This window comes from Sminthopsis crassicaudata, chromosome 2 (genome assembly GCF_048593235.1).
Source record: "Sminthopsis crassicaudata isolate SCR6 chromosome 2, ASM4859323v1, whole genome shotgun sequence".
In the NCBI taxonomy this organism is placed as follows: domain Eukaryota; kingdom Metazoa; phylum Chordata; class Mammalia; order Dasyuromorphia; family Dasyuridae; genus Sminthopsis; species Sminthopsis crassicaudata.
This window is the reverse complement of record NC_133618.1, coordinates 673,335,220-673,358,321: the sequence shown is the minus strand read 5'-3', so window position 1 is coordinate 673,358,321 and position 23,102 is coordinate 673,335,220. Positions and strand designations below refer to the sequence as shown.

The window sequence follows — 23,102 nt, the reverse complement described above, 5'->3', positions numbered from 1 at the left end:
ACAAATAGGGTAAAGGTCTTTTCTAGGATCATACAGCTGGTCAATGTCTGAGGCCAGATTTGAACTCAGGAAGATGAGGCTTCCTGATGCCAGGTCCAGCTTTCTGTGCCCCCAACTGCTCATTTTTTTGCCCAAATTTGCATGAGAATTCTCTGCCTTGAGGTGAATGACCATTGGGTTGGGTGAGATATGGGGACTCATTCAGGTATGGGTTGATCTCTGAGGCCTCTTGAGGTCAGAAGCCCAAGTATTTCATGAGGAGGTGACCTTGAACTTGCTTCTCTTGATCTGATATTCCCAATGTATGGATTCAGTAAGAATGATCACTTTTCTATAAAGACAGATTTTTAAAATAGTTCCTACCTGTCCTTGGCTCAGGGCCCCCAGACATTTTCACCCTAAAACATCTAGATAATTGAGGCAACCACACAGCCTCCCTCATCCATGATCTATTGTTTTTTGCTTGATTCTTCCTTCAGGTTACTTTGAGCAGCCACATTTTTCACGCAGATGAAAATAACAAAGTTCAAGGATTCCTATATTTCCCCCCAAGCCGAATCATAATTTTATTATCACCAGAGCCATGCTCATGTTAGTTCTAGTATCAAATTGAGAAAATCATCAAGGAAAGTAGATAGACTAAGTCCTCCTTCCTCTCTTTTCTTACAATTCCCCTCCCCCACCAATCCCATCCGTAGTTCCCCATGGACCTGGGCTTCCCCATGTCAGAGTATCACCATCGGGGTCCTCTCAGAGTTTTCCAGGGAGAGGCTCATTTCCTTCTGCTTCATCATCTCAATGATCTCCTGGTACAACTGCTGGGGTGCATCCAGTCCCCAGATGAAGTCTGTGTGGGCCCATTCTGGGATGCTCTTATGGTAGACAAGGTTGGTCATTTGAGTGAGCAAGATACTGACATCATCAGGATCCGCAAGCCAGTCCTGACCACCAGACCACATTGCTATTGGGACAGTCATGTTTTTAATCTGGTACCTCATAGGAGTTGACTAGGCAAAAAAAAAAAAAAAAAAAAAAAAAAGAAAAAATCTCGAATTGCATTCACAAACTATAAAAGTAATAAAAGAACAGTAATAAAGCTTAGTAAATTTATAATTTTAAAAATTTTAATCCAACACTCTGATGATGTAGACATTTCCCTCCAATAATGTAAGTCATAACCCATTCACACCTACCTATACCATCCAACTTTTGTCCATGCCCTACCATAAATTTACTTGGCTGCTGACCAAGGTGCTAGTGGCAGTCTTTGCATTCTCTTTTCATTGAAGGGAAACCGTCAAAATATAGAGATTGTCCACCTGTTATCCCCATTATCAGCCCAGAGTTTCCCAAATCAACTGTTCCTCTGACAACATTATTTACCCCAAAGCTCCTCTCTAATTCTCCATTTACCCCATGCTTTACCCTGCTAATTCCCATCATGCACTTCTTTGTAAATGACTATAAATTATCATACCCATCACAAAAAATTACAGGAAAAATAATTCAGGGTATGGATTCTTCTTTCTTTAAAAATATTTTTAAACTCATGAGACATCTATTTTTTTTCCTTCTCCCATTTTTCCATCTCATCAGCTTTCTCCAGAAATCATTATGACTAAATCTATAGAATGAGCTCTTTTGGGAGCAGGGACTATTTTTGTTGTTGCTTTGCTTTTTTTTTTTTAATCTCAAATGCTTTGCTGGTGTTTGATATATGGAAGAAGCTTAATAAATGTTAGTTGATAGACTAACAAACTAGTTGATGGAATTCAATTAGTCAGATTCTTCAATTACCTGGAATTTCTTACTTGTATTTAATTATAGGATGACTTTCCCCCCATTTAAATAAAACAAAATGAACAGGAGGGATTCATTCACAATGAGTAGTGTGGAAGAGTGGAAAGAGCCATGAATCTGGAGCCAGGATGGAACATCATGTCAGTCCTGTCTCTTCTAATTGCCTGTTCCTCATTTTCTTCCTCTATAAAAGATGGGGTTGGATTCAGTAGACTCCAATGTTCCCTCCAATTTGGACAGTTGAAGATCCTGACCTCGGATACTACTCTTTACTGCCTCTTCCAAGTACAGCAAAGCCTCCTCGTCTATCTTGGTGATGGGTACAGAGACTGCTTAACCCAGATGAGTGGTCCTATGTAAGCTGGTTCCACTGGAATCCAAGACAAAGCATCCCTACTCCTTCGGGTTCCTCTCTTTAAGATCTTGCAATTGGATAACTTTCCAAAGATGACTGACATCCTTTCAGGTGGTGGTATTTTTTTCTTACCTTATTGCATTTCTCTAGATTTTTGGTTTCACTCCCCCAGTCATATCCTTGGAGCTCGCCAGAATTCATTGCCTTTGAGGAAGAAGAAGGAAGTAACATCAGCATAAAATCCTTGAGGATTGGAAATGGGATACGATCTGTTCCCTATTAGATAGGCATGGATCAAGAGAGAAAACAAAATAAGGAAGCAAAGACCTTTTTTTTTTCCTTCTTTTTCTGAGGCTGGGGTTAAGTGACTTGCCCAGGGTCACACAGCTAGGAAGTGTTAAGTGTCTGAGACCAGATTTGAACTCAGGTTCTCCTGAATTCAGGGCTGGTGCTCTATCTACTGCACCACCTAGCTGCCCCCTAGGAAACCAAGATCTAATTTCCTCTCCTTAGTTACAAGCTCCTTGAAGGTGAGGGACATGAGTTTTTTCAGCTATGTTCCTCTGTGGGTACCTGACATTGAATAGATGAAACAGTAGATGAATAGAAATGTTAGTTCATTCAGTGTGGTGGTCAGGGCATAACAGGTGCTTCATAAATGCTGCTTCCCTTGATGGTTTGCTGTCAGCTTGTAAAGGGGTCTGGCATTGGCCCTAGACTACACTTTTTCTAACAACTCTGTGCACAGAGGCCTAGTCTGGTATCTTTCTCAGATCTACAGAGGATACTAAGCTGTGAAAGCTAGACAACACAGAATTGATAAAGAATTTGACAGGCTGAATTTAATTAGGTGAAAGCTACTGCGGAAAATCTAAACTCACCATCCTTTAGTTCAAAAAATGGATTTCCCAAAGGCAAGATGGAGGAAGCATGATAGATACTTCTTCTCAAAAGGATCTGAGCAATTCAGCAGAATGCAAGCTCAAAAAAAAGTCCGTGGTGTGAGATGGCAGCTAGAAAACTTAAGCCTGCTGGAGAGCCATGGAGTCCAGAACCAAATGGTGATAGGGCCCCTTGCACTGTGTCCTGCTTGGGCCACACCTGGATTGTTACATTCAGGGCTGGGACCACATGTAGGAAGGGTATTGATTTTCTGGGCTTCAAGTGAGATGGTAAAGAGCCTCCAACTCACACCACCTGAGAATTGACTGAAGAAACTAGAGACAATGGGTAAAAGATATGAAAACACCTGTAAGACTTCTCATCATGGTACCAAAGTGTCCTGGCCTAGTCTTGGAGCAAAGGCAGAACAGCTATGTGATGGATAGGATTCTTGCCTTCAGCTCCTGGATTTTGTGATTCTTTGACATTTAAAAAAATTTTAAATTATTTTAACCACTTAACATTTTATTTTTTCCAATTACCTGTAAAGATAATATTTAACATTGACTTTTATAAGATTTTGATTTCAATTTTTCCCCTTCCTTCCTTTCTCCCTTTCCCCAAGATGGCAAGCAATTTGATAGAGGTTACATTTGTACAATCATATTAATTTCCTTGTGTGTCTTGAAAAAAGGAGGAATGGAAACCAAATGCTACTTACAGCTAGGAGAATCAAAAGTTTTCATGTAGGTGATGGTACTTCAGCTAAATCTTAAAGACACCCCCAAATTCTAAGGAGCAGAGACAAGGAACAAGGGCATTGCAGGCATGTAGGATAGCCCAGACAAAGGCATGGAGATGGGAGATGAGATGTCAGTTGTAAGGAACTGCAAGGAGGCCAGTGCCTCGGATCTCCAGAGGTGTCAGGGTGAGTGACATATACTAAGGCTGGAAAGGTAGAAAGCTCCAAGGTCATAAAGGGTGTTAAATGCTCCAACACAAGCATTTATATTTGATTCTACAGGTAATAAGGTTAAAGAAACTGTTGGTGACTTGGATGGAACCTTTATGATCCTCAATTTCTTTCTCTTTAAAATGGGCAAAATGACATCCTTAGTGCCAACATCCCAGAGTTGGGGGAAAGCTAAAACAATTAGGGCCTTGACCTTTGATTTCATTGGTTTAGGGAATTGTAAAGATGCTCCCTTTGGCAGTGCAAGTCAGCCCCTTCTCTGCAACTGCAGATCTGTCTGGAATGACAGAGACCTCAAATGGCTTGTACAGGGTCACTCAGTCCCTGTACGTATCAGTGATGGGTCATGAATTCTGCTCTTCCTGCCCCCAAAGTTGACTCCCCATCCCCTGAGCCTATCTGAGGCCAAGTGAAAACAAAACAGAACAAAATATACACACATAGAACCTTCTCCAAACTTTGGAGCTCTCGCCATCACTTGTTAGTGAAGTTTAGTAGAATGATAGTTACCTGAGCTTTCAGAGGCCTTGTCACAACCCTGGAAGGAAGATGACTTGGATCTTTCTTTCTTTCTTTCTTTCTTTCTTTCTTTCTTTCTTTCTTTCTTTCTTTCTTTCTTTCTTTCTTTCTTTCTTTCTTTCTTTCTTTCTTTCTTTCTTTCTTTCTTTCTTTCTTTCTTTCTTTCTTTCTTTCTTTCTTTCTTTCTTTCTTTCTTTCTTTCTTTCTTTCTTTCTTTCTTTCTTCCTTCCTTCCTTCCTTCCTTCCTTCCTTCCTTCCTTCCTTCCTTCCTTCCTTCCTTCCTTTCTTCCTTCCTTCCTTCCTTCCTTTCTTTTTGCTGAGACTATTGGGGTTAAATGACTTGCACAGGGTCACACAGCTAGGAAGTATTAAGTGTCTGAAATCAGATTTGAACTCAGGTCCTCCTGACTTCAGGGCTAATGCTCTATCCACTGCATGGGTATTTATTTTTTTTTTTAGAAAGCCTACTGTGCTTCAGAAGTGAGATGGGAATTTGACAGTGGTCACCATTCTAGAGTGGGCCAAACAGGATGGGCTTCCTGGGCTCCTCTTGGTCCCAGAGCCCTTCTGTTCCAGGCTAGGACCTGCATGGAAAATCGGCTGGAATTTCAACTTTTTTTTTCATGGTTGAAAGGGACATTGAGAGTGTCTAATAATTTACTGTTGTTAAATAATGTTTTTAGTCTTAAAGACAGGCTGGAGAGGCAGTGATGTTAGTGGGTCTGATGGCTCTCACTGATTTTGGAAGGGCGCTCCTGGGGAGGCTATTGTTGATCCATGAGATCTTAATCTGAGCTGCTGAAACCACCCGAAGTGACCACTGAGAACAAAGAAGCCTGAGAAGCAAACACAATTTAAAAAAGGAGCTCAAGTACAAAACTATTGTGTACTTGTTAACATCTCTATGGGAACTGCAAAGACACACAATTGCTTCCCCCATAAAGGCCCTCACACTGTCCCGGGCTGTACTTCATGGCTGGCTGGCTACCAAGGCACTCTTAGTGAGCTCACATGAATGTATTCAAGGCAAGGGGACTGGGGCTGGGCACAGAGCCAGTCTTAGAACAACCAATTCTAGACCAATGTATGGATCATGTCATGGGCCATTCCCACCACATCCAGCTCCACTCTCCTAGCACATAGAAGCTCAATAGCCAACCCATTTGTCAAAAATACTCCTCCAGCTAAAGGAACCCAATTGTCTGGTTTTCCAGTTTTTGTGTGAAGATTCCAATCAGGGAGACTTACTGCCTCTCCAGATAGTCCATCCCCCTTGGCTTGGACTGCTCTAACGCGTCCTTCCATTGCTGCTCCTGAGTCTCTCATTTGGGGTCAAACAGAACCAGTTGAACTGCTTTTCAAATAGACAGAGATCACATCTCTCTTGAGTCTTTTCTTTTCTGGGCTAAAAGCCCCGGCTGCAACCACTGGTTAATCAGCCAGTTAATCAATCAACAAGTTTTTATTAAATGCCCATGACATGTTGTACAACCTGAATTCAAGGTCTTTCGACAATATGGCTGCTGTCATTTGGATACTCTGGCCTAAGAATGTCCTAAAACTATGGTACTCAGAAATGGTCATCCTGGCCCACATGGGATCTGCGGAGGGCAGGGTCTGGTGGATGGACACATCTCTCATCCTGGAGACAAGGCTTCTCTTAATCTGCATTAAGCATTTAGTAAGCAATTACTTTGTACCAGGCAAAACTCTAAGGTTAATGCCATGTGATGGTGGGTGTGTCTTCCATCTCCTTTGGATGTCCACAGAAATACGAAATACGTAAATATTCAGGCTCTCCAAAGGCCATCATTTGATTCAATCCCCTACACATTCATCAGAGCCTATGCAGAGCCCTGGGGCAGTGATGGAGACTTTGGCAGTCTTACCTGGCTCCAGTGCAGTATGTTCTGTACAGATGTTCCAGCTGGAGTATGGGCAACATAGACATTGGCTCGACTCTGCAAGGAAGCAGGAAGGAAGGCTAGATCATCAAGTGACTAATTGGCTACAAGCACAGGAAGCTGGGCTGGATCCTCTCTGCCAAGGGCCCTGCCCCTTAGATCTCTGGGTCTACTCTTTTCTCCTTAGGAGGATCTCCATGTATGGAAAGGCTCTCCCCAGGTAAGGAATAGAAGCAATAGATCAAAGTAGAGGGAAACAAAAAGAAAAATGAGGAAAATCATTAGTAAAAGAGGCCCCCTAAATCAAAGGGCTTTTTATCCTTTTTTTTTTTTTTTTTTTTTTGATATGTCCTGGACCCCTGGGGATCTTAGGCACTGGAGCCTCAGGAAATCTTCATGGAATAATGGTCCAAAGTATAATAAATATGTAATATTTTTCACATATTACATGCATATTGCTTATGATAAAATGCAAAGGATTATGAAGGAAACCAATTACACTGAAATACAGTTGTCAAAATATTTTTGAAGAACATGTTTCTGGACCTCAGTCTAAAGAACCTCTATTTTAGAGCCTAAGAACAATTTTTTTAAATGATTTCACAATTTTTATTTCACTTTCTCTAACTTTTGATGATGAAAACTTTTTGTTCTTAATGTTTTGATTCTTGCTTCCTTTGATCGTCCCTTATTCTCCATGTGTCTTGGTTTCCTCATATGGAAAATATGATATTTGAGCTGGAAAGATTTTGAGGTTCCTTCAAGGCCCAAATTTGTGATCCTTAATGAGTAGATAATGAATATTTTGATTCACAACAGCCATTCTGCATGGAAATGCCAGCTGCAGCTTTGGAGGCTGTTGGAATAGACCCCGGAGATCTGGAATGACAAAACTTTTAGATACATCTCTCCACAAGGTGGTAACCCCTGATAGAATCCAAGTTCCTTGAGCAAAAGGATAACTTAATTGGTGGTTTGATGGCACTAGTGCTTAGCACAGCACAGCAAGTCTTTACAGAAGGCTTTTTGGATTAATTTGCTCCATGTTGTGTGTATGCTCACATGCAGAGTCCTCCTCTGAGCCTCCTTATCTCTACCATGATGCTGAACATCTCCAAAGTCTGTTTTCTGCTTGTCCTGCAGTGCTCTCTAGGAACACGTACAATCCTTTGTGCCTCTTGTTTGTGGATCGCAAAAAGCCATTTGATTCAGGACAGCAAAGTGTGTATCAACATTTCTCTTCCCACAAGGAGTCCTAATTACCCATTGAGTTTGTACCAGATTTCTGGGTCACCGCACCCAAAGAGACGCCATTGTTTAACAATCAAGGGTTATAAATATCAAGGGAGGCATAAATGGGGGCCAGATTGTGGGATCATGTGATGACCTGAGGGGTTTGCCACCCTATTGGGAATACCCTGGGCAGGCTCCACATGGAGAAGCCATCCCCTGAAGATGGGGAAGTCCTCCAGTGCTCGTTTGTCAAGGATCTTAAATTGCTTGCCCAAAGTCACATAGCTAATAACGGTCAAAGGTAAGATTTGAACTCAGGTCTTCCTAAGTCCAAGTACTCTGAGCATTGTGGCACCTCCCAGCTGCATAATGGTATAACATGGTGGGAAAGGCCCTAGATTTGGAATCTGGAAAGATCTCCAAGCAAAGTCTACCCCTAGCAAGAACTGGTTGGTATACCCTGAGCAAAGCATCTCTCATTCTTTGAAACTCAGCTTTCTCATCTATGAAATGGGGAGAATAATATCCGCAACCCATTCCTCATGGGGAAGGGCAGGGGTGTAAGAGGAACAGACAAGATAATGATTGTAAATGCCTTAAATATGATTGGATTAGAGACCAGATTTATGACTTCATCAATAGAGGCAACTCCCAGATTGAGAAACTCCCTTCTCCTTGCCAGCCAATACGGCCTCTTCAATTTAAAGTCTTACAGATCTCTCCAAAAGGTTGAGAAATTAAAGAACTAGCCCAGGGGCACCCAGCCAGTGAGGATGAGATTTTTTTTTCTTTTTTTTTTTCTTCTTTCTCCCTCTTCTTATTATATTTCCTATCTAGAATGATCCACTGAAAATAATATTTAATACTATTAATTTTTGAATACTGTAATAACAATGCTATTAATTATTGAATGCTGTACTACTAATTATTTAAATGATGCATTCATAATGTTCTTTATTAAAACAGCCATTTTTAAATTGTCAAAGTGTTTTGGCTCAATTGGAAAGAGTGCTACAGAAATGGTTGTGGAAATGCCTCATCTGCCCCAATGGGAGTAAAAGCCATTTTCCAGCCTCTGTAAATGCAGGCTTGGTCCTGATTCCCACCATGTTGACCATGTCCCGTCTCTCTGTCTCTGTCTCTCTCTATCTCTTTGTCTCTATCTCTGTCTCTGTCTGTCTTTCTCTGTCTCTGTCTGTCTATCTTTCTTTCTGTGTGTGTCTCTCTCTTTTATCTTTGTAAAATCTTTTCAGTATCTAGCGTATCTCTAGCAGAATGAAAGCTTTTTGAGGACCAGACTGTTTATCACAGATCCTTGTGTCTCCCCTCTCTCGCATATTGCTTGGCATAAAGCTTGGTCCTGATTCCCACCGTGTTGGCCATGTCCTGTCTCTCTGTCTCTGTCTCTGTCTCTGTCTCTGTCTCTCTCTCTTTCTGTCTTTCTGTGCCTTTCTGTCTCTAACTCTCTGTCAACCGGTTCAGCCCAGCCTCCTACCATGTTCAGATTGTTGATGTTGAATCCTCCCAGGCTCAGGATGATGTTGCTGCAGAGCTGGTCCAGAATGGTCTGGCCACAGAAGTGGATGAAAAACTGCCGGAGAAACTTGTGCTGATGAAGAAACTCCTTCCTGCCAAACACGCTCTGGGACAAGTCAATCAACCAATCAGTAAACATGTATTAAGCACCTACTATGTGCCTGGTACTGTGCCAAACTGGAGAGACAAAAAGGGACTCCTTCTAGATGGGAGGGACAGAGAAAGACCTAGTGGGGAAGGAAGGGATGCCCTTCCTGGAGAACAGTTAAGGGGAACTGAGGGCAGATGAAGAGGAAAATAATAAAGCAAGCCTGGAAAGAGATTGTGGAGCCTGAGGATTTTCAGTTTTTTCCTAGGGGTCCCAAAGAGCCACTGATGTTGTTGAGGAAGGGAGGAACCCTCTGGGTGTTTTAGGAACACGAGCTTGAAATTTGTGGACAGGGAGCTAGGCCCAAGGGGGGGATCCTGCCAGACTCGCCTGCCCACTTGCTTCTAGTTGGACAGGTCTCAGCAGGTGTGAAGAGATTGTCCCCAAGAGGGACGCTCCCTGCTTCTGTCTGAATTCCCTCCTAATGACTGTGGGCCGAGTTATCACTTACCTTGATCATTATCTCTGGCAGGAGCAAGAATTTGGTCCCAGGGCTTTTTGCATGCTTGACTGAGGCAATCGGAGCTAAAGCAAAATACATTTTGATTCTCTGGGCCAGCTCAGGCATTGTGGAAAAGGCTATGAAGGCTGAGGGGGCAAAAGAGATGAGTGAGGAGGAGCCATGGGATCCCATCACCTTGTCCCACCTCTCAGGCTCAGGGGAGGGAGCTCCTGGAGCCCCTGGGAGGTTAGCCTGTCTGCACTGGGAGCTCCCACTCTCCCATCCCTCCCTCACAGTTAGGGCCCCAGGGTGATGAGCTAGCTTGCATCCCCTTGCATTCTCTGGCTTGATCAATTGTCTGGGATGAAAGGGTAAGTTTCACAAAGGATTCTGGGCTGAAATTGGAAGCAAATTAGAATAAAGGTTTCAGCCAATCATATGTCAGATAGAGAGTAAAAACTGTATTTAGAGTCCAGAAGACCCCCAGTTCGTATTTCACTAAGCCTCAGTTTCCTCATCTATAAGAAAGGCTTAAGAATATCTGTAGAATTTCTATCACAGATGTATCATCAATGAGACTCAGATTTATTTAACATTTTTTTTTTTGCTGAGGCAATTGGGGTTAAGTGACTTGCCCAAGGTCACACAGCTAGGAAATATTAAGTGTTTGAGGGTAGATTTGAACTCAAGTCCTCCTGATTTCAGGACTGGTGCTCTATACACTGAACCACCTAGCTGACCTATTTAACAATTCTTAAGGTTTTTAACTTTTTAACTTTTTATTTTTAATTGGACACATGATTTTGTCAGTATGGGAACTCCTAAGAAATAACTTTCCCTACCAAGTAAAGAGACTCCTTTGCAACTTCTCATCTTAGAGTTACCCAGTCAGTCAAAAAAAACAAACAAACAAACATTTATTAAGCGCCTATTATGTGCCAAGCACCTTCCTAAGATCTAGAATTATGGGTGGTGGTCTTTTTCCCATGGTCACATGGCTGGGATGTGGCAGAAAGGAGACTCAAATCCAAGTTTTCCCAACTCTAAGGCTAACTCCGTAGATGTGATGTCACCTGCCAATTATTAGCTTCTAAAATCCCCTTTAATGAAAAGGAATGGTGGCCTTAGGATCTTGATGGAAATATGCCAAGGGCCCATACCTTTGTCCAATTGGCTCCCATACCTACACCAGGATCTCTTGCCCACTTCATTTTATACAAACCAAGACAAAGAACAAAGACAAAACCCAACTGTCCCTTCTTGACTTCAGTATCAACAACAGAAAGGAATAGACTGTAAGCTTCAAGACAGTCCCAGGAATGGCGGAGGGTAGATGGAGGCCAGTGCTTAGAAATAGGAAGTCCTCTCTTTGAATCTTGCCTCAGATACCAGTTATGTGGTCCTGGGCAGGCTCTTCTCCCAATTTGGGCCTCACTTTTCTCATCTGTAAAATAGGGGTGTAGGAACTGGATGGTTTCTGAGGTCATTGCCAGTTCCATATTGATGACCCAATGACTTCCTGTCTTTTTGAGATAGTTGTATTGGATGCTCACCATTCCTTGCAGGGACAGTGCCCTGATTAAGGGTCCTGTGCCCACCTGAGCAGAGCCCACAGGTGACCCCATCATTCTGGCTGTGAAACTGAGGCACAAAGCTATTTAGAGAAGATTAAAGCCTTGACTCACTTTTGGGTTTGGGGAAAGGGGCTAATTAGAAGAGGATCCACGTACTTGGCTCTGCTTGAGGCACCCAGGGCTATGTCTCCTATAAAAAAAGATTTGTTTCCTGATTTGCGAAGCTCTCGGGCTTAAATTTTAGCCCCAGCTCAGTCAGCCTTCCTCTGTGGCTTCAGGCAACTCCTGTGGAATGGGTTTTCTAAGCCCTCGATGCCTCATCCTGGCATTCAGATGACTCAGGGCCAGGAAGCTTTGGCCAGATGAGACAGTGTCTTGACAATCTGACCAAGCTGCAAAGGCTTTGAACGGGGCCTGCCCTGGGGGGCTGACTGCTTCTGGGCTCTTGACATCAAATCCTCCCCAACTGGGAAGGGCAGCCCCAACTGGGTGTACAGACCACCAGCAGGCTGTGCCTGCCCTGGTGCTTGAAGAAAGGGGAGGGGAGATTGGGAAATGTTGCCTCAGCTGTTGTTACTCCATGATGGATATCTGACCTTAGGCAAGCCAATTCCCCTTTCTGAGATACACTGTCCATGATAAAGTGAAGGTGTTGGCAAGAGAATTTGAGGTAAGAACAGAAAGTCTCAGAAGCAACAAATCATCAAAGGCCTCCGATAATCGATGTGGGAGTCGGACTTCACTCAATAAGCCATGGGGAGCTGCCAAAAACTTATTAAAACACAGAGCTTCAGTTTGTAGATCTGTTAAATGGGGGCAGTGATGGTCTAGGTAAGCAAGACCCCCTGATGGTCTGCTGAATTCTATGGACTCCTCAAAATAATTTTTTAAAAGTATAGAACAAAATATAAACGACTACCAAGGATTTATATTGACATAAACATGTATCGGAGCTGTTTGTACTTCCAAAGAAGCCAATGGGTCCATAAGGAATGAGTACAGATCAGGAACAAGAGGTCATTTATGAATATCCAGTAGGTCAGACTGACTGGAACAGAGAGTGTGTGAAAGAGCGTGTAAAGTGATCTCAGTCAGTAAAAGCAAAGGGGAACTAAACAGCAGAGGGCTTTTAACTCCAGGCTTTGCATTTTAACCTAAAGGCCTCTGGGATATGCTGATATCTGAGTAAGGGGCGTGGCCATTCAGATTTATATTTAAAGAATATTTTTTTGTTTCTTTTTTTTTTTGTTTGTTTATTCTTCATTTATAAGAGGATCAATGATATCACTGGTTGATACCTTGACTTGTGTGTGAATTGCATTAAAGTCAGGCAGAATTGCACAAAGTTTCTGTCCTCCCTCTCTATTTAAGGAAATAACAGGTTTGTGTAGGATGGACTGGGGAGCATAAGGAAGGAGTGGAGAGATGAGGCAGGAGAAGAGATATGTTCATGTGTCTATGGAGGTGGTTAACTTACAGACCGGCTCCCCATTCAACATACCCATTGTGGTTCCTTGTGAATAGCCGACATAAAATATTTTTTCCTGGCCCGTTTTCTGCAAAATAAAGTTTATCACTGCTGGAAGGTCAAACCTAGCCATCTCATCATAACTACAAGGGGAAAGAAAGTTTTATGTAAAGATTACCATTCCTGCATTGGGAACAGAGCATCATTAAACACAAAACACAAGCGATATTTATAGGCACATTGACGAGAGAACAGGTCAGTTCTCATGGACTGGACCTGGCTCTTAGTCACTGAAGCATCTCAACTGATGGCCCAAGCGAACAGGCATCTGGCTCCATCTACAGAACTGACCAAGATCCCAACTTGTCTCAGTTTCTAAGATGAATTGTCAGTGACACTTTTTACACAGCGCACACCATACCCCCCCCCCCCCCGAGGTAGGAAGCACCTCTTCTTGTGGCTCTTATTTTGACTGGAGTATATCATTGTCTTAAAATGTCAAATGGATGCTGTTATTGTTGTCCTGTCTTTCCTATCTTTTTGGAAGTGTCTAGAAAGAAATAGCCTGAAGATAAGTCACAGAATTCTTACTATGAAGAATTATTTAATGTTCTACAAACTTTGTGGCTGAGATGAAATGACTGTTTTTTGGTTGTTTGGGATGTAGGCCCATGTTCTGTAGAGTCACTAAAAGCGTTGTTGTAGTGACTGTTACTATAAGGGCTGGGGCTAGGGTCTGGGTCACCAATTTCCTTGGTTTACAGGTGAGGACATTCCATATTCTGAGAGTTCTTAGCCTTTCACATGGCTGCTGGGGAGACCTTTGGTATTCTACAATAAAGCTTCTTAAATTAAAGACCCAGCATGGGGTCTTAAACATATCTGGTTGTGTAACTGAATGGGAGCGAAAAATTTAGCAACAATAAAAGGTTTCACAATGCAACTCCCCCAAATTAAATCAAAACCAAATATGTGATGAATCTAAAGTGGTTTTGGCAGTGCTTGCCCATGTTGCATTGCACAGCTTCACTGGAGCCTTAGTTCTGAATATACAACCTGAGCACTTTGTACACATGAACAGTGCCAGAAACAGATGGGGTCCTAAGTAGACAAAGTTTAAGAAGTCCTACTCGATTTTTTTTTTTCTGAGGCAATTGGGGTCACAAAGCTAGGAAGTGGTAAGTATCTGAGGTTAGATTTGAACTCAGGACCAGCAGTCTACCCAAAGCAACATCTAGCTGCCTAAGAAGTCCTATTCTAGAAAAGCATGTGAAACCCCATCTTTGAATAGCGTTTTTAAATGCATAAAATAAGATATAAAATTCTATTGAAGATGCTATCAAAATATCAAAAATAAATAAATTCACAGACCCTACATGAATCCCCTGTCCTATAACTTCTCTGTAATTTCCAGACTCATCAAGTTCTTAGGGCACTTGAAGGTTAGAATTAGGATGACTTATTTTGTTTGAGTTGAAGACTCTTGCCATAGAGTCCTCCATATCTAGAACATTTTCATCTTCATCTCCTGCTTCCCTGGCTTCTTCAAATTCCACCTTCTTGGGGAGACCCTCTCCACTGCCCCTCCCTCATTTCCCTCTGAGATGACTTCTCATTTTGGGTAGGCATAGTTTGTAGAGTTATTTGCATACCATTACCCCATTAGAATGCACACTCCTTGAGGGCAGAAGATGGTAATAGAAATTATTAGTCACTATGGTTGATGTAGGGTTATGAGGACTACCCATATAAATGTTTCAAGTGAGAAGTCAATGATCCTTGCTTGACTCTTGGCTAGCTAGCCGGCTCCTTCCCCAGTAGGTTGTTGTGTCATTATTCACAATGTTCTGCCATTACTCCCAATATTCTGCCATTATTCCCAATGTTCCACCATTATTCCCAACATCCCCATCTACCTGAAAGCCCAAAACTCATCTTGCTCGACCGAGAGGGTCTTGTGCTTGCAAGACCAGGTGTTTCCTCGGCTGTTCGCCATCCATACGTCATATCCGGCATCCGCCAGGATGAAGCCCAGGCTGTTGTTGGGGAGATTCAGGATCCAGTTGCTTGCATCACCAAGCAAACCATGTTGCAGTAAGACCACGGGCCTCGGCCCTAGAAGGGGAGAGAAAGAAGTTCAGATGCCACCAATGGCCACCATATTGGAGGATGTAAGGGAGGGTTGAGTCTCACGGTCTCATGAGAGAACTGAGAAATGATGCTGGGCCACAAGACAAGCGACTCTAGAATTTGCAGTTTGAAAGCCCTACTGGTTTAGCCTGTGGTGCACTCTGTCTGGCAATTCAGGTCATCTTAAATCTTAGGGAAATGAATCAAGATTGTGTCTTCATGGGACAAACAAACAAACAAACAAACAAACAAAAACAAAAACAGGAATAACAACTCCTAACTGAATCCAGCTGATTTTTCTTAGCTGTTCCAGGGGCATTGTAGCCCAACTTGGGACTTTGAACTTGATTGAGACTTAAATTTACTCCTGTGAAATTTGATTTCAAAAAAAATCTATATCTACATCTACATCTATATCTATATCTATATCTATATCTATATATATATATATGACTACTGGACACTGGAGTGACATCAAATGTAGGAAGGGGGACTTTGAGATTTATAATCTTAGGTTTACCAGACAAATCTTAAAAAACCCCAAAGCTCAACCCTAGAAATTGTAAATTTCTTGAAATACTTGAAAATAATGCTGCTTTTTTTTTTTAAACTATCATGAGTTATAAAGGGCGCAAGTATATTTTTCAAACATACTCAAAATGATTGAAGGATGCCATCCTAGTATGGAGGAAGAAAAGAAACAAGAATTTGTTAAACACCTGCTAGGTATCAGACATTATGCTACACATTTCATAGATATCTACTTTGATCCTCACAACAACCTTGGGAGATAGGTACTAGCTCCTTTTTACAGATGGGGAAACTGAAGTAGAGAGGATTAGGTGAATTCCTCTCCTCTCCCCAGGATACAATGAAGTTGGATTTGAATTCAGATTTTCTGCCTCCAGACCCAGGCCTATCTCCATTAAGATGCCACTTAGCAAGAGTGGTCAGTGACTAAATGTCCTCCATCAAGGGTCTGAGATGCGGCCCTGTCTGGTTCTGTAAAACTCTGGGAGCACACTCCGGTTCACTCAGCTCACATCCTCCAGCATCCCCAGCGGCACCATCTGAGGCGTCTCCTACCTGGGTCCTCAGGAGTGTCTTTGCCCCAAGGAATCCTGTTGACCGTCAGGATATAGCCGTCTTCTGTGGCTACCTCATACTCTTTCCAGGGGTAGCCATGGTGCTGGATAATCTCACTCTGTGGAAAGAAAGCAGGACTTTCCACTAAGGCTTGTTGTAAATTACCTTTCCCATGCCCCTCAAAAGCAGAGGACACAGGTCTGCCCTTTGCCAGGTAGAATTGCCTGCCTTATGGAAGCTCTTTTCCTTTCTTGGGCCTCAGTTTCTCCTTCTGCAAAATGGGAAAATTGAACTACATCTCTGTGTTCCTTTCTGGCTATTAAACTGACTTTCTTTTTTTTCAGAGTTGTAACTAAGGTTGGGTAATCTGCACTTTGTCTTAAGGGTCCTAGATTTAGGAGATTTTGTCAGTGTTTAAAAATCCCAAGGTTGGCAACTTAGCAACAGTGAGTAGTTAAAATAGGAAGCTTGTATGTGGCAGGTAGCATTCCAAATCCAACCCTGGTGTGTGTACATGTGTATGTGTGTGTGTATGAGTGTGTGTGAGAGTGTATGTGTGTGTGTGAGTGTGTGTGAGAGTGTATGTGTGTGTGAGTGTGTGTGAGAGTGTATGTGTGTGTGTGTGAGTGTGTGTATGTGTGTGTGTGTGTGTGAGTGTGCCCGTGCATTTGTTTCAACCCCCACCAGCATTTCTAACTGGGGCTGAGTCTCCATTGTGGATGAAGTCCGGCCAGGGGGAAAGTGTATTGGCGTTAGGGCCAGTGGACGTGGACTTGAGTTTAGCCTTGGCCATTTGTTCTCTGTGGGATTGCAGACTAATTAAAATCCTGGACAATGATTTTAGACAATGTTCTAACCATCTTGGCCATCGGATTGCCCACGGGTTATTAAATGTAAAATGTTTTAGAAATAGGAGGAAGAAGACGGGTCCTAGGACAGACCTTGAGGGAGCAGTAGAGATCACCCTGGACAGATCCTCATTTCACGGCTAATAATTACAGCTTACATTATATGGCACCATAAGTTCTGCAGAGCACTGTGTATACATTATACTGGGCTATACAGGAATGCTATGAGATTATTACTATTATTGAACCCAGTTTGCAGAAGAGGAAACTGAGGCTCTCTTTCTCTGCTTCCATTCTTCTTTTCTTCCTCCTCCTCCTCTTCTTCCTCCTTCTTCTCATCCTCCTCCTCCTGCTTCTCCTCTTCCTCCTTCTCCTTCATTACCTCCTCCTCCTGCTTTTCCTCCTCCTCCTCCTGCTTCTCCTCCTTCTCCTTCTCCTCCACCACCTCTTCTTCCTCCTCCTCCTCTTTCTTTTTCTTATCCTCTCTCTCAGACAGACAGACAGACAGACACACACACACACACACACACACACACACACACACATACACACACACAAACTCATTGAATCTGAACTGAGATCTTTCTGCCTCCAGAGCTTTCTCCACTAAATGAGAGTGAATGAATAAACCGAGTTTATCATTGCTATTTGCCAAAGGCAACTAATTGACACAGTGGATACAGTGCTGGTCCTGGAGGCAAAGAGATTCATAATCCAAAGTTCAAGTATCTACATCTACATCTATATCTATATCTATATATATGATATATATATGACTACTGGACACTGGAGTGACATCAAATGTAGGAAGGGGGACTTTGAGATTTATAATCTTAAGTTTACCAGACAAATCTTAAAAAACCCCAAAGCTCAACCCTAGAAATTATAAATTTCTTGAAATACTTGAAAATAATGCTGCTTTTTTTAAACTATCATGAGTTATAAAGGGCACAAGTATATTTTTGCCTCAGACATATTAGCTGTAACTTCCTAACTGTGGGTTAAGTCACTTTACCCTGTTTGCCTCACTTTCTTCACCTTAAAATGAGCTGGAGAAGAAAATGACCAACCCCTCCCGTATCTCCAACTGGGATCATGAAGAATAAGATAGGACATTTAAAAACTATGTTTAACATGTATTGGACTACCTGCCATGTAGGGGGGGGGGGGAGGAAGGGAAAAATTTGGAACACAAGGTTTTGCAAGGGTCAGTGTTAAAAAAATTATCCATGTATATGTTTTGAAAATAAAAAGGTGTAATAAAAATGATAATTTTTTTTTAAAAAAGAACAATATATGACTAAAAAGATTGAATAGAAACATTTGCCAAGCACTTTGCTATTTGCTGGGGACAAAAAAGGGGGGGAACCATTCTGCTCCCTGCTCTCATGGAGCTCACAATAACACTCAGAGATTTAAGGTTTACCTCAAGTCATAGAGTGTAGATTAACAGAGTTGGAGCTTTAGCCCCAGGGCTGTGAGCACAAAACAGTAACTTCCTGTTGGACCATTCTAGAGTAATTCTGGGAATGAAATAAGCATCACTTGCCTGGGCTTAGTCCATGTGCATCTGGAAATAGCAAATGTGCCTAAAAGATGAGCTGGAGTGGAGGATCCTGGAGCTGAGGGACCTTGGGGATCATCTAGTCTCACAGTTTTTGAAAGAGGGGGAACAAGGGCTTAGAGAGGGCATGTTGCCTGCCCAGCACTGCAGAGATAGCCAGTATCCCAACCCACATCTTCTGATTTCTAGTGAGAATGGAGGAGCACTGATCAAGCAGGAAGGCAGAAGACGTGAAACATTTTAGGGGAACTAGTTAAAAACTTTAAAAAGGCCTGGTGCCCTTGGAAAAATGCCCTTATATGAACAAGGACCCCTTTCTTTTTTTAATTAAAGCTTTTTTATTATCACAACATATGCATGGATAATTTTTTAATATTGACCCTTGCAAAACCTTGTGTTCCAAATTTTCCCCCTTTCCCCCACCCCCTCTCCTAGATAGCAAGTAATGCAATTTATTTGTGATTTATATATGTGTATGTATATATATATATATATACATACACACATATATATATTCACAATTATTGTGTTGCACAAAAAAAATTAGATCCAAAAGGGAAAAAATGAAAAAGAAAACAAAATGCAAGCAAAATGCTATGTTGTGATCCACACTCAGCCCCCACAGCTCTCTCTCTGGGTGCAGATGGCTCTCCCTATCACAAGATCATTGGAACTGGCCTGAGTATCTTATTGTTGAGAGGAGTCATAAAGGACCCTTTTCCTCCTCCTCCTCCTCCTCCTCCTCCTCCTCCTCCTCCTCCTCCTCCTCCTCCTCCTCCTCCTCCTCCTCTTCCTCCTCCTCCTCCTATTCTTCTTCTTCTTCTTCTTCTTCTTCTTCTTCTTCTTCTTCTTCTTCTTCTTCTTCTTCTTCTTCTTCTTCTTCTTCTTCTTCTTCTTCTTCTTCTTCTTCTTCTTCTTCTTCTTCTTCTTCTTCTTCTTCCTCTTTCTTCTTTCTTCTTTTTCTTCTTGTTGTTGTTCTTGTCTTTCTTCTTGTCCTTTCTTCTTCTCTCCCTCGGATACACACACACACACACACACACACACACACACACACACACACACTCACAAGCATCAAAGAAGACAGACATACATAGAAAGGCCCCCAACCCCTCACTCTGCCCCGAATATCATGGACAAGTCCAACTTACGATGTTCATGAAAGCCTCGGGGTCCACGGCCTTGGGCCCGATGAGCCTGGCTTCTGCATGTCCTTGGAGCAGCCAGGCCACAGCAATGAGCCTCCACATCTTAGTCCCAGGGAGCCAAGCTATCCACTGTCCAGAGCAGAGCTCCAGGCTAGCGCAGCATCTGACCCCAATCTTGGCTTTAGAGAGAGATCTTTTGTGTAAAGCACTAACTGATTTTTCTTGGAGAGAGATGGCAGCTCAGCAGGCTTCCAAAGCCAGATCTTGGAGACAAAACTCGTGCTGGGGTTGCTTGCTTCAGGAGAAACTGAGCTGAAGGGAGTGAGAAGCAGAGTGAGTCAGAGGCTTTTCTAGGTCAGGCTTGGCTGTCTCCCCCGCAGTCCCCAAGCCATCAGCGGGTGGGCGGAGAGAGCAGCTTTGATGTCACCTGGAGTCTTGGTTTGGTACCCAACCCATAAAGCCGGTGCCTGGCCCTCCCCTCTCCTTCTGGGAAGAGCTCGCTCCCTCACACTAACCTCTCCCATCTTATTGTCCTTTCTGGAAATCCAGGACTCAGATTAACAGTGACATTCTAGGACACCTTAAGGTTCTGCAACATGCTTTGAGCAGCTTAGGCAGGAGAAGACCGGGGTGGGGGGGGGGGGAGGAGGGGAGCACACAGCTCTACCTGGGAGATCCAAGACCTATGATCTTTGTGGTTTTGAGTGAATCACTTGAACTTGGTCTCAGTTTCCTCATGTATGACGAAGGGGAACGGACTAAATGACCCCTGAAGTCCCTTACAGTTCTTTCTATATGCTCTCTCCTTTCAGCCTCACAACAGTTCTGAAGAGACAGCACTCTTCTAATTCCCATTTCACAGATTTGGAAATTGAGACTCTGAGCTGTTTATCATGTGTCTGAGGGCAGGATTCAAACTCAGGTCTTGCTGATGAAGTCCAGTACTTCACTAAACCACATGTCTTGCCAAAGGAAAAATGCTCAGCTCAAACTTCACCCTCTACAGACAGATTTTTCCTGCCCCCACCCCAACTGTTGATGCCTTCCTCCCTCAGACTATGGCTCTGTATAATTCCCCCATCATCTCCCATCAGACATCAGTCACTGTTGTTTTTCTTTTCTTTGCAGCCCTCACAATTAGCACAGTCACACAGTAAGTGGCTAATTAATGCTTGTTGACCAGCTATTTACATTCTGCATCTTCTGTGACCTTTCATGGACTCCTGGAGAAAGCTGAGGGTCTAGGGACAGGTTCAAAACCTTGTCTTTGATCTGCCCATATGCCAGATGTTGGTCAAATCATCCCTCATTTTGGGGCCTCAGTTTACCTCTTTGAAAAGTGGGACAGCTGAACTGGCTGACCTATGTCAGAAAAATCAGCTGGAGGCTACTGATTATTAGGGAGCCTGGGATAGCTCGGTCGGCCCGTTGTGATGCTGGTGATTTCAAGCATCTGAACCATCGGATGCAGTGGGCAGTGGGAGAATTCTCTCGCCCCGGGAGTCCTTTACGTCTGAGTACATTTAATGGAATGTTCCTGGAGTAGTCCTCTACCAGACAGGCTGGGTCACAATCGCCGGCCAAGACACCGAGACCAGAATCTGACCATTGACACACACACACTCCTTACGTGACCCTGAATGAGTCACTCAGAGCAGCCAGGTTCCTGAGGGTCTCAGTCACAGTAGGATGACTATCCATGGAGGCAGCTTCTAACCTTGAGATTCACCCCCATACTGAGAATGCTTTCTCTCTTCCCTTCCACCTCTTAGAAACCCTTGTTTTCTTCAAAAGCCACTTCTGGTAGGAATATTTTCCTTGATTTCCCAACCACAAGTGCCTCCCTTCTCCCAACATTTACCTTTAATTTATTTCTTACTCATTTTTGTTTGTTTGTTTTTTGTTGAGGCAATTAGGATTAAATGACTTGCCCAAGGTCACACAGCTAGGAAGTGCTAAGTGTCTGAGATCAGATTTGAATTCAGATCCTCCTGACTTCAGGGCTGGTGCTCTATCCACTGCACCACCTAGCTGCCCCCTTTGATTTGTTTTTCATGTATTTTGTTTGCACACTAGGTCTCCTCTGATAAAATATAAACTCCCTGAGACCAGGGACTGTATTGCTTTTCTGTGTATCCTTAGGGATACAAATCCCTGCCAAGTTATTTGTTGTTGTTTATTTAATTCACTTGTGTCTGACTCTTTGTGACCTCATTGAAGATTTTCTTAGCAAAGATACCAGAATGATTTGCCATTTCTTCAGAGAAATGGAAGCAAACAGGGTAAAGTGACTTGTCCAGGGTCCTACAACTAGTCAGTGTCCTAGATCATATTTGAACTCAAAAAGATGAGTCTTTCTGATTCAAAACCTGGCACCACATCCACTACACTACCTAGCAGATCTTTGATACATTGTAGACTCTTAATAAATTCTCAATGACTGATCAAAACACGTAAAATTAATCCAATCAATGAGCATTTATTAAGCTCCTACTATACACCAACCATTCTAAGTGCTTCAAATACACACAAAAGCAAAAAGAGCTCCTACCCTCCAGGAGCTTAAATTTGAAGAGAAGACAAAATGCAGATAGTAGGTAGAGACCACTTCCAATGCCTTATCAGGCTTCTCTGCCAGTATCCTGTTGGGACTAGCAAGCTGGAAAGTAGGGAACAGGGTTGAGTGTTGATCCTCTGAAGAGCATTCTGGGTAATCTCTGGAACACCTCTCCACAATGAATCCCTGGGAAATGTCTTGGTGAATAACTTTCAAGGATCATGGACTAAATTTTAGATGGTCTGTGTGTGTGTGTGTGTGTGTGTGTGTGTGTGTGTGTGTGTGTGTGTGTGCTTTCCTTGAGGAAGGTAGTCAATACTAAAGAGGAGAGACAGCTCCCATTTGGGGTGTATTTATCTTACAACAATCTAGGAGGACCTCTTGTCAACAAGCCTAGGCCAGGAGTAGGTGTGCTGACATGCTAGCTCTGCCTCTGGAATGCTGCTCTGGAAGGAGCCAGCCTGAAACTGGAATGATCAGAAGCCTTGCCAGAGAACTTGTGCTTGCCAAATGAATAACCCAGTTGCTTGGGGTGCTTGCATGGGGACCCAAATCCTCAAGGGTCCAATCAGAATTCCTCAAAACATTCTCGTGGTCAGGAAGCCGAGGAATATGATGGGGAGAAGGGGAGGGAGGTGTACTTGCTGCGGAGCTAGAGCACCTGGTGCAAATCCTGCTTATGTGACAATGAGGAAGTCAACTCCATCCAAAACTCAATTTTTTTTCACCTATAAAATGAAGAGATTGAGTCACATGTGCTTTAGCTCCAGCTCCATGACCACATGATCCCATAATTTTGTTTGTTACTAGTAATCGGTAATGCAACACTCTGCAATGATAATTAACCCATTTTGAGACAGAAGGAATGAGCAATGGAATGGCCCTTAAAGTCCATGTGCTCGCCTACTCTTTGACTCTAGGGACTTTATTTTAGACAA

General features: G+C 42.9%; 1 protein-coding gene across 1 annotated transcript; it reads right to left on the bottom strand.

Annotated features, from left to right (window-relative positions):
* Positions 1 to 541: 541 nt before the first annotated feature.
* LIPM (lipase family member M) lies at positions 542 to 19,962 on the bottom strand. Its single transcript, XM_074297097.1, has 9 exons — positions 19,611 to 19,962; positions 16,051 to 16,168; positions 14,751 to 14,949; positions 12,868 to 12,977; positions 9,802 to 9,938; positions 9,162 to 9,308; positions 6,419 to 6,490; positions 2,288 to 2,359; positions 542 to 1,007 (listed from the first exon to the last, which is right to left on the bottom strand). Exons 1-9 carry the CDS (start codon positions 19,707 to 19,709, stop codon positions 726 to 728), a joined length of 1,236 nt encoding a protein of 411 aa, XP_074153198.1. The 5' UTR covers positions 19,710 to 19,962; the 3' UTR covers positions 542 to 725.
* Positions 19,963 to 23,102: the final 3,140 nt, after the last annotated feature.

Bases quoted from the DNA above. Each gene is read 5' to 3' on its own strand.
- LIPM (XM_074297097.1), bottom strand. From the start codon at position 19,709: ATGTGGAGGCTCATTGCTGTGGCCTGGCTGCTCCAAGGACATGCAGAA. The intron at 9,309-9,801 runs GTAAGTGATAAC...GACTTGTCCCAG, and splicing joins TGCCAGAGATAATGATCAAG to AGCGTGTTTGGCAGGAAGGA. The intron at 6,491-9,161 runs GTAGGAGGCTGG...GCTTCCTTGCAG, and splicing joins ACATCAACAATCTGAACATG to AGTCGAGCCAATGTCTATGT.